Raw genomic sequence first — 16,594 nt, 5'->3', positions numbered from 1 at the left:
CAGTTTTATTTATATGCAGTATGTGTCATGATTCGTGTTGAATTAACTTATTTCAAATAGAATTACAACGAGTCAGCATGATCGTGGATTTTCAAGAAGGAAAGTACATTTTGATTGAAAAAATAAGCATACAGTACAAAGAAACAGATTGCACCAGTGATTGAACATTTGAAGTTTATTAAACAAAGAATAAAAATAACTGCATAGACAACTCCAAAAATATATAGTGGATATAATTTTACATTATTAATTTAGTTTGAATCATGTCAGTGTTTTGCATGAAAAAAATCGCAGGAAGGCACTCCACAAACAACCTCTGGGGAGTATGTACAAAGGTCCATTTGCAATAAAATTAAAGTCAATAACACAATCGCTATTTTTTCTCTTTAAGACTCTGACAATTCTTTGTTATATATATATATATATATATATATATACTCTGTTACCTGTCACAATTCATTAAAAGATCATCAATTTGTCATTCCTGTTCACAAGCAAATACCGATTCAAGCCAAAGTGCATACTGCCCTCCTGTGGATGGCTCTTATAAGATACTCCAACATCACAATTTACAGGAAGAGAGTACAAAAGGACAAGTCTCTCCTATGCTGCCCCTCAAATACAAATACATTGTAATTACAAGTACAAAAACAATCCATATTTTTTTCAACTTCTTTGGCAATTCTCTTGCATTACTTCTCAGTGGGTCACCAGGACCTGATAAGAAAGAAGACTGATTATATTGCATTGTTTTTAAATACATGTGACCCTACAAAAAATAAGCAGTTTGGAGAATGGATACTTATAAATACATAACGTACCAGTCAGGCTGAACACAACTATTCATTCATTCTTATCTCAAAGCACAATTTCACAAACTATGAATAGTCATTTCAATGGCTGAATTCAGAACAGCACAGTGTTAATTTAGTATTATTATTTACTATTATAGTGTTTATTAATATTATGAATTAGCTTAATGATTTTATGTGATTGTCATTTTTATTAGTTGTTTTTTATTTTATTTTGTGTTTTAGTTAGCAACATTTTAAGTTTTTCAGCTATTGTTTATATTTTATTTCAGCTTTAGTTCAATTAATAATGAAAATGATTTTACATTTACATTTACATTACATTATGCATTTAGCAGACGCTTTTATCCAAAGCGACTTACATTGCATTCAAGTTACAGTTTTTACATTTTATCAGCTCTTACAGTTTATACATTTTAAATAGGTTTAGTTAACAACAACAACCCTGCAGCATACTACTCTCGCTATTTTACTATATGTTTATATGGCAGAAATAGTAAGTCTATGCTAATATGCTGTTCCCAATCAGTCCCAAAATGAAATCACTCAAGGAATTTTATAAAATAGTAGTGCCCATAGTGTTTGTTTATTATTCATAGTTTGCCTTTTCCTTAACAAAGGTATGTTTAGGACAAACAAATTCTACCATCAATCCATATAACTATGGTAACAAATTCACCTGCCAGTATCTCTATTATCTTCTCACCACTGGCCCATCTCCTTTCACGTTCTTTATCAAAATAATAGAGTGCTGCCTTGTAACAATCTTAGTTTGCTTGGCTCAGCTAAACGTTTGGCTGGCCAAAGCTTGAAAACAGTTTCATTGCTTTATGTTCTTTTATGGTCTTTCTCACAATTCTCTGCTGCATGTTATTTAGATGAAAAATGGCTGATATCTGCGCTGATGTTTGCTGTGTTAGCTCAGCTCTATTCTAATGAAATTTTACACTGTACATGAATAAATACAAAGTAACTAGAAAGCTCTAAGCGTAGAACAGTAAAATGACAAATTATCCTTATCAGGGCAGCTTGCGTGTTTAAAATATTTGATCAATGAGCCTGGTTGTCAGGCTCGGATAAAAAGAAACTAGACTTAAAATTAGATAAAATGATCTTGAGAAACGTTTTGAAAATTTCTGACTGACACCATAGATATTGCTTTTAAACACTGTACTGCAGTAAAGTAGTTGATCGTTATTTATCACAGCCATTGAGATAAATAATTAACTTTACTATAAGTATTTGTTAACATAACATCATGAACTAACTATGAACAATTGCATTTAATAATTCATACATTCTCTAAATGTACAGTTCATTCTTAGTTTGTGTTATCTAATGCAATATCTAATAAAGTGTTTAAAGTCAGTACATAGCTAAAAAATAAAAATCATTTTTGGATTTGAACCAACAGATAAAACCGTATCTGAAGGTTTAGTGAGAACTTACCATAACTTTCACAAATATCCATGTTCATCTAGCCCTTTTGAAGTGACAGGGTGCCATTTAGCAGTGGGCTTATTGTTGCTATTGCCTGGAAAGGATAATTTAATTTAGTTAATCTACTAACTACAGTTAGTAAGTTATGAAATACATACATTACTGTTCAAAAGTCTGAGATCAGAAAGATGTAAAGAAATTAACTCTTACTCAGCAAGAATGTATTAAACATTTCTTACATTTACAAATGTAACATTCAAATGTGCAGATTTTAAATAAATGCTGTTGATTTGCATTTTGTAATCAAAGAATCCTGAAAAAAATTTATTACAGTTTTCACAAAAATATTATGCAGCACAAACATTTTAATAAATGTTTCCTGAGCACCAAATCAGCATATTAGAATGATTTCTGAAGGATCGTGTGACACTGAAGACTGGAGTAATAGCTGCTTAAAATGTAGCTTTAAAATGTAATTTTTTTGTGTTTTAAAATTGTAAGCTAAAATTAAAAAAAAATTTTAAAAAAAAAGGTTTTATTTAAGGTTTTTATTTCGGTCAAATAAATTTGTCTTGGTGAGAACAAGAGACTTTTCAAAAACATCTTACTGACCCAAACCTTTGAATGGTAGTGGCAATATAATAATATATCAACGACTGATTGAACAGATCAGCTCAGCTTTAACATACCAGGGTCAGGCTTATTTTTGGCACGCTCAGATTGGCTCTCTATGCGGCTTGAGTGTCCTGTGTCTCTCCCGTCCTTGACAGCTCCTCTCGGCTCAGGCATGGAGAGGACCAACGGCCTCTGGTGGTGATACTTTAGTCTGTAGGTGTCTGTCATACAATTATCCACAGAGAAATAAGTAGTCAGCGCCACTCCAGATCCTGGAGACACCGAAGCAGATGGCTTATCCCAACCACAAGATCTTTCTTCAGGCTCGCTGGACACCTGCTCCCCTCGCTCCTGGTCAGAACCCGATTTTGAGCTCACATCTGATGAGCTTGGGCATGTGCCGTTGACTTCCATCCGCCTGTATACTGCGGTGGTGTGCGATGACGGAATGCCACGACCGGAGGCTCTGGAAGCTATCTGTGATGGCTCCTGTAAAATTCTGGGACGGAAGGGTGGAGTCTTTATCTCGATGGGTCGCTGTGCATGTTTGGAGTAAGTTGGCATCGATGGAGCTATGGCTGATTCTTCCCTTGGCTGCAACGGGTAACTGTGATTAGGACCCGGTGATTCGTGTGGAGCGACTTCACTGGTGCTGGAACGATAAGCACTGTCTTCCTGCTCTGAAAGAGGGTTGGTGATTTCATCAGAACTGTTACACTCTGAACTGCTGATCTTGCCCAGGCGGCGCAGTAGAGGGCTTTCTGGGCTGTGGTGCCATCGCATGGAAACTTCCTGTTGCTCTGCTTGAAGTTCACCAGTTGATGGGTCTTTCTCTGCACTGCCCCCTTTCCTGGCACCACAGGATGAGTATCTCAGCTTCCTTCTGTGAAACATGAACACATGTATTTAGATGTCACCATATTTCACAACATTTAACATCTTCATCTCCACTCAAGTTTCTCCACCTGTACCTTAGATTGTAAAGACAAACTAATAAAACAAAATCCAGTTCACAAAAATGGACTGTTATACATTTGACCCATAGACCTTCTGCTGTAAAGCAATGGCATATAATGGCATATAGTCCATGATAAATAAAAGGAACAATTATTTGCAAATCTAGTTGCATTAATGGTGGTTTCATATGGATCAGAAAACCTTTAAAACATTTCAAGAAAAAAAAAAAAACTTCATGAAATTAATGATTTTCAAATAGCTTCAGTTTACAAAATATTATGGTTTTTATGGTTATGGGGCAGTCGCACTAATTTTTGAGCACACAAAATTGTTTTGAACACTTTTGTGGCAGTGAAAAACAAAATGTAAAAACATACAATACTACTCCACTTTCCAGCAACACGAACATCTTTACAAGAGGTTGCGTTTCCAGTCTCCAGCATTTGCATGCGTATGAATAGTGGTCAATGGAACAAAAAGTATAGTGTGACTGCCCGTTAAGTCAAAACACAAAACTTTGATTTGGCAGCTAAATATTCAAAATATTTTTAAAACATAGTTAAGCAATGAAGCAGTGTTTTAAAGATATCTATATAATTTTTATATTAGCTTTTTCCTTCAATATGATAGGCCAAATTATATCACCTTCATTTTTTTTTTATTTTGTGCCCCTCAAAAAAAGTTTGAATTGTAATTAATCAATTAAAAACATTACAGTGTATTCAAGTAATTGTATGAATTGTATTTTCAGTGCATTTATGAATAAATTAATAGATGTGACAAAACATTATCATCACATAATTGACCTAAACGCATAACTGTCAAGTACATTTTTGTTTGTCTTTACAAACTGAGGTACAAGTTTGTAATCGACCAGATTTTTAACTTGCATTTAACTTTTTTTAGATTTTGTTTATATATTCATATACATTTTGCTTTGATATTCCCTAAGGATTGATTGTGATTGAAATATCACCATGAAATGTTGTTGTAAATGTGAATTGTACATTGTAACATATTTGCAGTGCAAAGACAAAGCCTGTAAATACCTTGAACTTGGGCTGCTTTTCATGAGATGTTCTGAGTTCTTTCCCTGAATTTTAACCAAATGTTTACCTGAGGAACAAATGTGCAATAATTTATTTCATGAGACATCAAACAACAGACAATAAAGCCTAAAAGGTGAATTTTTGCATCTCTGCCAAGGGTGTGTAGCGACAGAGGAAAAGAACTGCCAAAATCCTCCTAGCTGGATCGCAGTGGGCACAGACACACTCACTAGGACACATCCTACTCACTTATTTATAAATAGACAGACTATTCATCTCTTTCCTGCCAACCTGCTGAGCTCCATGTGAGGATAAAGCCACAGGATACAACACGTGCTCAAAGTCAAAGATTTGGGCTTCAGTAAGCTTACAGAATACATTTTACAATTTTACAATGATGTTTTTGCATTTTTTACTTTTACAGTGCTCTTGTATTTCAGTCTTTGTGTGCTGTCCTGCTGGCTTCTGGTGCTTTTCATTTACTAAGAAGGGGCTTTAAAATTCCATGACTTCTGGGAAACCAAGATGGTGATGGTTCTTAAATAGTACATGTGGATTTGAAGTACTAGGAGCTACCTGCCACACAAGCCTGATCGACCACAGTGCAATTCAAAATGACAAAAGTATTCGTTTTGATCTCTTTTCTGCCTTCATCTTTATGTTCCAATGCAATATATATCAGTCTTTAATGGGGCAAAGTGTTTTAAATTTTAAGCTGCTTCTGTCTCTTGCGTAGTAGAAGAAGGGGAGAGAGGGGATTTTCTCCGTTTTTGGCATGCTACCATGTGCTACCATGGAATTAGTGAGAATTACAGCTGCGTAAAATCACAAAGTATGACAAACATGACAAAACTGTAGATGATTTTTGGGGTTTGATGGAGCTTGATTTCATATGTAGCTTAAACTACAACAGACACAATGAGGTGCCACACATGACCTGAAATGCTCATTCTGTGAATGAGATATGTATTTTGTAAAAAAAAAAATATATATATATATATATATATATATATATATATATATATATGTACAGAATGAGCATGATATGGTGATTCATGAAATAGAATTTACAAGTGCATTTTGTGACATGACGTTACACTTGGTGCCTCTTTCTACACTAATTTAGAAATGCTAATTACTAAATTACAAAGCAAAGAAATAAAACATAGCTGTTTTTTGGGCATTGTATCACTTTTTATGACAGAAAGAAAAGAGGCAGAAAGGACAGCATCCAGAAATCATAGACTAGATTCAAACCAACCTCTCTTATATGAGCACCAAAGCTCAACATCGCTAAAGAATATGGGCTACTGGCTGGGCCATGACTTCTGTTTTAAAATCTTAAAAAAAGCAAATTAACTACACAAAAAATATTATACTTTGGACCAACTTAAAAATATATACTCAAATTACAGGCAAATTTATTAGTTTTCTCCAATGTATTAGTATTCTCAAATTATATGTATGGTTTGGTTCAAACGCTACATTTTTACTTAATATTAATACAAACTATTTATTTTCCCAAAGACAAAAACATTCATACAAAGTAAAAAGATTATTTATTATTAAAACCATATACTTGATGAATGGGTGTCCGCAAAAGCTACATGTTTGTAATAAAATGCGCTTGCTTCAGGCTAAAATACAAGTAATCTATCCATAATATTGCTTTCTCCAGTGAAAAAGTAATCTTGTCTGAATCTTAAGAGAAATATGCACAGATCAAATAATATGTTGGTAGCTTTTGATGTGAGAGGACAACAGGGGATGGAATTTTTTCACTGGATGATGCATTATTATGCATTACGGAATGGTATTTTAGCCAGAAGCAACTGTATAAGTTAAAAAAACATGCAGTTTATCACTTAACAAGATGTTAATTGATGGACTGGAGTCATGTGGATTACTTGTGGATTATTGTGATGTTTTTATCAGCTGTTTAAACTCTCATTATGATAGAATGATTTGCTTTTAGGCAAATTGAACAAAACAGGTTTAAACCAGAAACCATGTGGCATGGCTTATGATTAATACTCACTGTGGTACAGCGGAGAACGCACTGCCTCCATTTTTGAGTCACCTTGGTTATTATGGCCTTGATCCCTGAGGAAATACAACACTGGATCAAGAACAAGGAATCCAAAGGACAAATCACACACCTATCATTACTTAATTTCTCCTACCTGAGGTGCTGTGCATCTTGACTGAGTCTGAGCTCTTTGCCTGTGAAGTTCTCAACACCTGGAGAGTCAGGATTGGTGGAACCACTGCTCAACCTATCACTGCTCTCATATCCTGATTCTGTCCTCTGAATCATCCAGTTATCACTCCGCTGTGCTACATTTGCTCCACCTTTAGGCCTCGTCACCATCATCTGTCGCTGAGACTCCTGGGAGCTTTGACTTTCAGTCTCCAAACGTGAGTCATCTTCATAAATAGTCATCAGACCTTTTTGTTTTTCCTTAATCAGTCCTCTCTCATGGCCAAAGCGACGGACACATCGAGGGCTCCCACGCTGCTGCTGCTGCTGCTGCTGCTGACGGCGCTCTAGTTCGCTCAGCACACTGTCTACATTCAGAACCTCTCGCACTGGTCTCCATGACGGCTTGGACTTGCTACGCTCAGGGAGACTTGAAGACCCACGATGGCAGAGGGATGATGAATCAATGTGACGACAGGAGCCAGTGGCCATTCCCTGGTTTGAGCGAGTGGACTCCTGGGGCGATACACGAGGATGTACCGAAGAATGCTCAGGTCGAGAGACTCGTGAGGGAAGAGTTCTCTGTCTCTGGTCAGAATGACACCTCGGCCCATTCTCAGGGGGAGAAGATGATCGAGGATATGTCATATCTAAAAAAAAATGATAATAATAATAATAAAAATATTATTTAATTAGTAAGTAATTCAAATTATATTTACAAATATACAATGGCCCAAAATGTATTTGGAATACTAAGCCAAAATTTTGAAATGTCTTAAATAACAGAATTTAATTGAAAGAGTGATTGCCAAAAAAAAAAAAAAAAAAAAAAAAAAAATATATATATATATATATATAAGTCAAATTTTAAAAAAATTGATGCATTGTTCAAAATTAAGACACAATACTTTCTGGTTGTCATATTTTGTGACACTGAGGAGATTAGACTTTATATATATATATATATATATATATATATATATATAAATCACCTTGGCACCAGTTAATTTTAACAGATTAAAGGGTTACTTAAAGATCACTTAAAGAAAAAAAAACGACTTTATTCAACAATTCTTCTCATCTGTGTCAGCGTAGCGCCATTTTGGAGAATATCCGCTGGACACAAGCAGCGGACGCAGTTCTGTGTCAGCCACACCGCACCGCACGGATACGTCTTCTATGTTTGTTTACGCTTTGATTTGAATGAAAACAGCATATCCTTGTGGTGCGGCTGACACAGAACAGCGTACGCAGTTTGCGTTCAGTGGATACTCTCCAAAATGGCGCTACGCTGACACAGATGAGAAGAATTGTTGAATAAAGTCGTTTTTTTTTCTTTGCTTACAAAAAGTATTCTCGTAGCTTCATAACGTTACGGTTGAACCACTAATGGCAGATGGACTATTCTGACGATGTTTTTTTATACTATTCTGGACCTTGACAGTGTTAATTGTTTGGCAGTCAATGGGACAGTCACAAGCCTCCCGGTTTTCATACAAAATATCTTGAATTGTGTTCCGAAGACGAGCAAAGCTTTTACAGGTTTGGAACAACATGGGGGTAAGTGACTAATGACAAAAGTTTAATTTTGGGGTGGAGTAACCCTTTAAAATGACTCGGAAAAGTTATCTATCTTTGCATATGCCACTGGGTTTGGTATTTTGTCATCTAATGTAAATCTCGACATTTTTAAATGTTTAAAGGGTTTTTGGGAACACCATCGATATAAACAATTGATTCATGTGGTTTCTAATTATTAAAATGCACATGATGTTAGATAATATGCAATATAGTAATATGTACAAATTTAGTCAACATCAGTTAAAGCATTAACTGAGATTAATAGCAATGAGCAATACATTTGTGAAAGTAGTTATTCATTTTTGTTCATTTTTATTAATTAACATGAACTACAATTCATTTCATTAATCATTCATTGTCTAGTTGATGTTGACTAATGTAGTTATCAAATTGAACCTTACTGTACAGTGTTGCCAAAAAAAAACTATATGAAACTTAGACTCAGTCTTTCATAAGTGTCAGAGTTGTTCTGTTTTTAGTTTGTTTTCAGTCATTGCTGTCTTCCTGACTACCTAAGTTCATTAATTAGTTTCTATGGTTTAATCGTTTGATTAGTATTTTCGTTCAGCTGTTGCTTAATTATTTCTTTGTTTTAGTATTTGTATGCCTGTGATTCTTCTCCTAGTTGTGGTTTCTCATTAACGCTTACGTTCAGTTTGGTGTACTATCCTTCTGTTAATAAAGTCTGTGTCACGGTACCAGGAAGCACGGAGACGAGGAGACGAGGAATACACAAAACGAGTCTTTAATGAATCTACTGGGGAACATAGAGCACACGGAAGACATTCAAGGATCAACAAACACTAATTGAAAGGACTGGGGCTTTTAAACTCAGGCGGAGGCTCAGGAGGAGGACAGAGGGGACCGGCAGACAGAGACCAGGGAGGCGACGAAGGAGGGAGGAGTCAAGGAAGAGACAGGAGGGACCCAGAGCAGGAGGAGCCCATGGTGGAGCCGACGGAGGGAGGAGCCATGGAGGAGGGATGGCCGCCGACTCCAGGGGGCCGACCAACGGCGGCGGAGCAGGTGGTGGAGGAGTCCGAGGTGGAGACAAAGAGCCAACGAGCCAGGGGGATGCTGTGGATCCGGGGGCCAGGGTGGAGCCGAGTGCTCTGGCGACCGAGGCGAAGGTGGAGCTCCGGAGATCCGTGGCGGAGCCGGAGCAACTGAGGACCAAGGTGGAGCTGGCAGGAGGAAGGAGCCCAACTGAGCCGGTGGGACAGAGCGACGAGGTGCAGCTGGAGGAGCGGAGTCCTGAGGCGATGGCGAGTCGACGCCCGACCAAGGCGGAGTCGGAGGGACGAAGGAGCCCGGTGGAGCTGGAGGATCGATGGGTGATGATAGAGGCGAAGGAGCTAGGAGCCGAGGTTGAGCCGCTGGGTCAACGGGCCGAGGCGGAGTCCGGGCCAAGGAGGCTGGAGGTGGAGTCGAGGGAAACTCCAACCACGGCAACGCTGGAGGATGGTAGTCCCGCCAGGCTCGCACCGCACAGATGGTGGGCTGAGGGCGAGCAGAGGGGCTGCCAGACGACAGCGGTGGAGGAGGCAGGAGTGGGTGGGAGGGCGGGCATTTGAGAGCCTCTGGGCTTTCAGGGCTAATCTTTGGAGGGCGCTTTCGAGGAGAGGGCACTGGAGGGCGCACTGGAGGCGCAGAGCTGGACGGGACCAGCGGAGACGAAGGAGGACTGGACGGGACCAGCCAGGGCGAAGGAGAGAGGAGAGGGGGAATGTCGGCCTCCAGATCCGTCTCCCAGTCTATAAGATCCCCCTCCAATTCCAGCAGCCACAGATGCACAATCAGCTCACCCTCAGCCGTTATGCAGGGTGCGGAGCTCCACTCCGCGCTCACACCCTGCTCCCTCGTGGTGGGCACACAAAATGAGTCTTTAATGAATCTACTGGGGAACATAGAGCCCACAGAAGACATTCAAGGACCAACAAACACTAACTGAAAGGACTGTGGCTTTTAAACTCAGGATAACGAGGGAACTAAAAAGACACACCTGGAATCAAATTAACAATCAGACTGGGGAGAAACTAGGTCACAGGGAACACATGGGGAGCAAAAACCACAACAAAACAGTCCAGGGGCGTGACAGTCTGTTTGCTTTAATCTTCATCTTCATGCTCCTGCATACACCACATTTAGCCAAAGCGTGACAATAAGTTTATGCTGATTTTAACATGAATTTTAAGCCTCTTTGAACAGTATATGCTTTCGGCAGGCTGTTTAATAGGACAGATGGTTTGTTGTTATTTTGGAGGTTAGCCAGTACTCAAACTTTTTTCCTGTGTGTAAGTTGCCTTTAGAAGCTCCGTCTGTCAGAGCAAACACACCCTACTGAAAATAGAAAAGTTGAATCATGATCAGCACACTGCTTCTATGTTTTCAAACTCCCAGAACTATATCTGTAAGCTGCAATGTCAACTAAATAAACAGTGGCTGTATATGCTGGCTCGTGAGTCAAAGTAAAATCTTATGACGAAAGAGATTCACCGACAAAATTCTTCATTGCAATGATTCATCATTCATTCTTTGTAATTACAATTCATTCATTGTAAATTTCAAAATTTTCATGCATTTACTGTGCATCTGTGAATCTGTGGAGTCAACAGTGGATAATATTTGCATTAAAAAATGTAGCAATATAAAAATCTGAATTGATTAACACCATCAAAATATATCTCTGAAATATTACAAATATTTTTATACTGTCTCAAATATGAAACCTCATTTCAGAGACATGAAGTAGCAAAAAAAACACAGGACTATAGTACCAAACTAAAAGTCTAAAATCGGCTTATGCTAAAAGGGCTCTAGTGCTCATGAAAAGATTTAGCAGTTCTGTTTTGGCCTGTGGATGATGTCTCATGACTGATGCATATTACCAGTGGAAACCGTATTACATGTGTGACACACAAATCTCCATGAATTACAAAATGCAAAAACTGCAATGTAAAATGAATGAGTGAAGCATGGTCTATACTAACACTGTAACAAGATTAAAGTCTAAATATTTCATAAGCACATTAGTAAAAAGGTACAATTATTGTATGACACATATTCTTTATGAATCATCATTGGAACTGTTATTTTGTTGTATTTATTTCAGAGAAAAATACAACAGACACTACTAAGGCTACTGTGCAAAGGATCATTCATTTTAGAATTAATAACTCAAATATTTCATTATAAATATGTATCTTTTATTAACATACCTTTGTGTTGGAGAGAGTCTGATCTTCGGTAGCTTCTTTCACTTTCTCTTCTCTGTCCCCCTCCTCGGTGAGAAAAATCTCTGGAAGACTCTCGGAACCTGCTAGGACTTTCTGGAAGCACTTTAACTGGGACATTGAAAAGGGAGAATTGTTTGTGACTTTCGTCATATCAGTATGTTTCTAATGCAATTTCTCCAAACATTGTTTGTTTCATGGAAGCATAAAATATTGTGTGGACATGAACAACTAATCATGGTGACTTACACCGACTGGCTGAAGACTGCATTGTTTTGTGGGATCCCTGATTTGTTCGTTGGGAACCAGCACTCATATCTCTCACACTGTCCAGTTTCTTAGAGCCTGGCAGCTGAGTATCTGCCAAAGAGAACGAGAAACAGAGAAACACAGAGGTAAACCTACATTTAATTAGACTTTATATATTCCAACTTTGCATTACTGTCTCTAGTCACGGTTGCATCACCTCTCTACTGCTGTCTCTACTGTCTGCATGCCATTACTTTGCAATGTTCTGAATTTAAAAAAAATTTAATAAAATATTGCCTCAATCCAAATCTTTTCTTATATGGAATATAAAAGAAGTTTGGAAAGAAAGAAAGAAAGAAAGAAAGAATTACGAGTTTGAAATGATACGATGTCTGGCCTTTTGACTGGTGTAATCTTGCAAGTAACAACAATCTGCACATGATGCAAGGGACATATACAACATGATTATTACCATGTTGCACTATATTTTAATGCTATCTATCATACTGCTGTAGACTGACCTCTTTTAATGTATTTTCAGAGAAAGACTTTTATAAATTGATTCTGTGTCTCATCCAGTGGACACTGAGTTAAGTAATCAAATAAGGCAGTGCAATCTGTAACTTTGAGTAGAAGCCTCCTAAACTACATTATATCTCTGCTGTGTCTGCAAACTTCTGCTGGGAGAGAGAGCGAGGACAAACTTGCTTATTATGTGCTTATATAGGGCACGCAGTGAGCCACCCCAGATGTTTGAAAAGGGAAAAAACAAGCACATGGATTACCGCATTCCCCATAGATGAAGAGTAAAGTGGATCTGCCACTGTACACACATAAAAATTGTATAATAAATCAAACAAATAGGAAATAATAATCCAGTTAAACTAAAACCATCAAAACAAAACAATAGAAAATTCTTTGGATTTAAATTGACATCAATCATAATATAATCTATCTTGAAGAGAAAGATAGAATTAAAACTTAAAAAAAAAAAAAAAAAAGCAAAATGACCATGAAATACTGTATTTGACCTGACTGCAAAACAATAAAAAAAGACAAAAAAAGGCAGTTTATTTATAATTAACAATAGATACATTTTATCTTTAAATCACAAAACTAACATTAACTAATCAAAACATGAAATATGCCCTTGAGAACACAACACACCAATAATGATACAACGATTACTATAATAATACAATGATAATAAAATGAATACTTTATTTAACTTTTTAATTCTTGCTTACTCTTTGTTATGTAATGTTTGGCTTTTTGCCAGTTTTATTTCTAGGGTCGCGAGGTCAGGAAATGATGGAGAAAAGGTGGAATGGGATCAGGAGCACAAGCTCTACACATAGGAACATGTGCGTGTCTCTGACACTTCTTTACAATTTACAAGGAAAATGTTGGCGTCAATTGAAATATAGTGTTGTTGGTCTTAAATAGTACTGTCTAAAAGTCTTTGTTAATTAAATATATAAAGCATACAAAAAAGACCACAACAAATTTTAATTACCAATTTCATTGATGTTCTCTTTTTCTCCTTTTCACTACTGACAAAAACATTATTTTCAAAGCCAAACTTTCTTAGGTAATGTTGTCGTCAAGCCCATCATTTAAAGCCAGTGAAAACTTAGCAACTTTGATGAAATCGTGGCAGCGTGAGCAGTCTATCACTACAGAGAAAGCATCTGTGTTCTGCTCAGCAGAAGTGTTGCCAGCTCAGTCTAAAGTACAGAGCTCAGCAGAGACTGCAGGAACAAGCTGGCGCAGATCCTACATTAAACATCCTTCCAAAAGCACCAGAGGAACAAATCCAGGAAACACATTAAGACATTTCACAGTCTACAAACAACTGAGCAACTACCAAGAAAACACACAAAGCAGAGGAGAGAAGTTATTGAGTGGACAAATTGCTGCACAACTGCAATAGTTACCCACTGTTCCGTGCTGCATCGCACTGTTGTCAGCTATTGACACAAATAGTATCAAATCAATGAAACTTACAGCACAAAAGAAAAGAAATACAAGCACTACTTACAGATATTCGTGCAAAAATAAGAATGCTTTCCCATTCCAATAGGACTAGGTGAATATGACAGCCTGGGGAGAATATCCATTTAGCACTCGAGTCAGAGTAAAGCAAGAAAGGAAGAGAGAATGGAGGGAAAATTCAGTAGAGGGGACAAGAGAATAACAGTGCAATGCAGAGGCCAGAGGGAAAGGATTAGGAGAGACAGAAAGAGAGAGAGAGAGAGAGATAAAGTAAAAGGCAGCGAGAGAAAGCGCGCGTGGGTGATAATCCCTGTCCTCGGTAGAGTTCAGAAACCCGCACAGAAATCAACTCATCCACCCGGCAAATGCTTGCTGCAAAACTGGGATTTGTGCTCAAGGTCACAAATAGAATATAGTAATGAACAAAAGCGCATTTTGCATAACTCTCAGGGCCCATTGAAAGTTGATCTGTACCTAATTTCCTCACAAAAGATCATTCATAATTACAATTTAAAAAAATATTATGTAGTTTTATATCATCTAATATACTGTTCTTGGACACAACAGCTTAATAATTTGAGAGAAAAAAAATTGCTTGATTCATTAATTAATTTTTCTATTACTCATTTTGGAATAAAAACCCTCATGCTGACATGATGCTGGGCTCAACGGATTCAAATTTTAAAGGGGTCATCGGATGCGAAATGCACTTTTACATGTTGTTTGAACATAAATGTGTGTTGGCAGTGTGTGTACACAACCACCCTATAATGATAAAAATTGTAACGGGGCGAACGAGACGTGAGACGTGTGGATCCATTTGCAAGGCTTTTATTGATAGACATGGTCACAATCAGGCATGGGTCAGACAATGGCAAAAGGGTGTATTGAGAGCAAGACAAAGAGTAGTCCTAGGGTAAGCGTGGGTCTTCGATCAGCAAATGATATCCAGAGGGCTTGACAAGAGGTGTAATCCAATGACACGAGCAAAGTCCAGGTGAGGTGCAAACACAGTCCGAAACAGCAAGGCAAAGGGTTAAATCCAAGAAACACAGACAGGACTAGACTAAACTATGAACTAAGACTGGGAATACTAGACTAGGATAGGGCTCCGTAACGTTACTATCACTAAACACTGGGATAATCGCAAACACTACTCAGCAGTGAGAGAGAGGAAGTCCATGGCTTACGTAAGGTGTGTGATTGGCTGCAGCTGTGTGTGTGTAATCAGTGCAATGGATTGTGGGAACTGAAGTCCAGTGTATATGTAACAGTCTGTGCAGTGTGAGAGTCAATATGATAGAAGAGTGACATCTTGTGGTGAATGAACAGAAGTTCATAGACCAGATTCGTGACAAAAATACACCCAGTGTTTTTTTTTAATCTACTAAAATCATTACTCCTTTCTCAAACCAAGCCGTTCTCAGCTTCTTGTCTATGTTACATCACACAGACCCAGGCTCTCCCACGATTGTTGATTGACAGTAGCGTTTCAGCACAGACTGGACTGGTGTCTTACCTTAGACCCGCCCTGAGTGAGCTGTCATCATTCTGCCATTGTTTCGACGCCGGAACAGGAGTAGACAAGAATGACTCCTAAGCGATTGAGGTGTTTTGTTGTTGGATGTAATAATGAACATAGCAGTCATCATTTACTCCCGACATCTGAGCCGTTGAAGACGCAGTGGATTACGTTTGTTTTTGAAGGAAATGCACCCCCCGATCTACCTAAATGCGTCTATGTTCACGCAAATCATTTGTGATCCAGCTTCATGTACAGAAGAGGTGAGTATACGTTTTTTATGAATCTTTGCAAATCGCCTTTCCTAATAACATACTAGTTAGCAAGTTTCACTATGAACGTGACTAAAGTGTACCGTCTCTCAGAGAGCGGATTGGAAGAGAGGGGCAGGGTGAGCAGAGCTCATTTGCATTTAAAGCGGCTTGCAAGAAAACAGCTTGCTCTGAAAATAGCTGTTTTTGACAGGGTAAAAAGGGTGTTGTTTTACACTACTGTTGAAAAAATTTAATCAAAGTATGTTATAGACTTTTCATTAAGACCCTAAAGAATCATATCAACTTGTGGAAAATGGGCATCCGATGACCCCTTTAAGTAGATTAAAAATTTTAAAAAGGTTTCACCCAAGCCACACAGCTAAAACCACTATGTACACTATGTACTATGTGGACATTTTGGTTTATCTCATACACTGTTAAGCAAGGCAGTTTTACCTGTCCCCTTCCCATTGAGGGGGGAGCTATAACGGGACCACATGGTGGTCTGTCTGGGGGCATCCTCATTGGACACTGCAGTACCATCTGGGTTGGCGTAGAACAAGAGGAGTGGCTGGAAGTGACCCCGGATACATTTAGATGCCACATCTTTCCACTTGGAGCCAATCTAGATACAAAATATTAAACACAAAAATATGTCAGTGAACACCAAGAGTTCAAATATCTCAG

The 16,594-nt window shown here is 38.0% G+C and overlaps 1 protein-coding gene across 2 annotated transcripts in view; it reads right to left on the bottom strand.

The window, feature by feature from the left end:
• Positions 1-160: 160 nt before the first annotated feature.
• The window catches only part of usp53b (ubiquitin specific peptidase 53b), a 29,396-nt gene continuing 12,962 nt past the window's right edge, over positions 161-16,594 (bottom strand). For both annotated transcript variants that reach the window (XM_058783792.1, XM_058783802.1), the window contains exons 10-18: positions 16,364-16,532; positions 12,137-12,247; positions 11,873-11,998; positions 7,057-7,723; positions 6,912-6,976; positions 4,874-4,940; positions 2,942-3,750; positions 2,262-2,346; positions 161-717 (exon numbers count right to left, since the gene is read on the bottom strand). In XM_058783792.1, the coding sequence (XP_058639775.1) occupies positions 2,270-2,346; positions 2,942-3,750; positions 4,874-4,940; positions 6,912-6,976; positions 7,057-7,723; positions 11,873-11,998; positions 12,137-12,247; positions 16,364-16,532 (2,091 nt within the window). In that variant the 3' untranslated portion in view covers positions 161-717; positions 2,262-2,269. The remainder of the gene's footprint in view (positions 718-2,261; positions 2,347-2,941; positions 3,751-4,873; positions 4,941-6,911; positions 6,977-7,056; positions 7,724-11,872; positions 11,999-12,136; positions 12,248-16,363; positions 16,533-16,594) is intronic.

This window comes from Onychostoma macrolepis, chromosome 01 (genome assembly GCF_012432095.1).
Source record: "Onychostoma macrolepis isolate SWU-2019 chromosome 01, ASM1243209v1, whole genome shotgun sequence".
Classification (NCBI taxonomy): Eukaryota; Metazoa; Chordata; class Actinopteri; order Cypriniformes; family Cyprinidae; genus Onychostoma; species Onychostoma macrolepis.
Note: the sequence above shows the minus strand (reverse complement) of the source record. Positions and strands in the feature narration are given on the sequence as shown.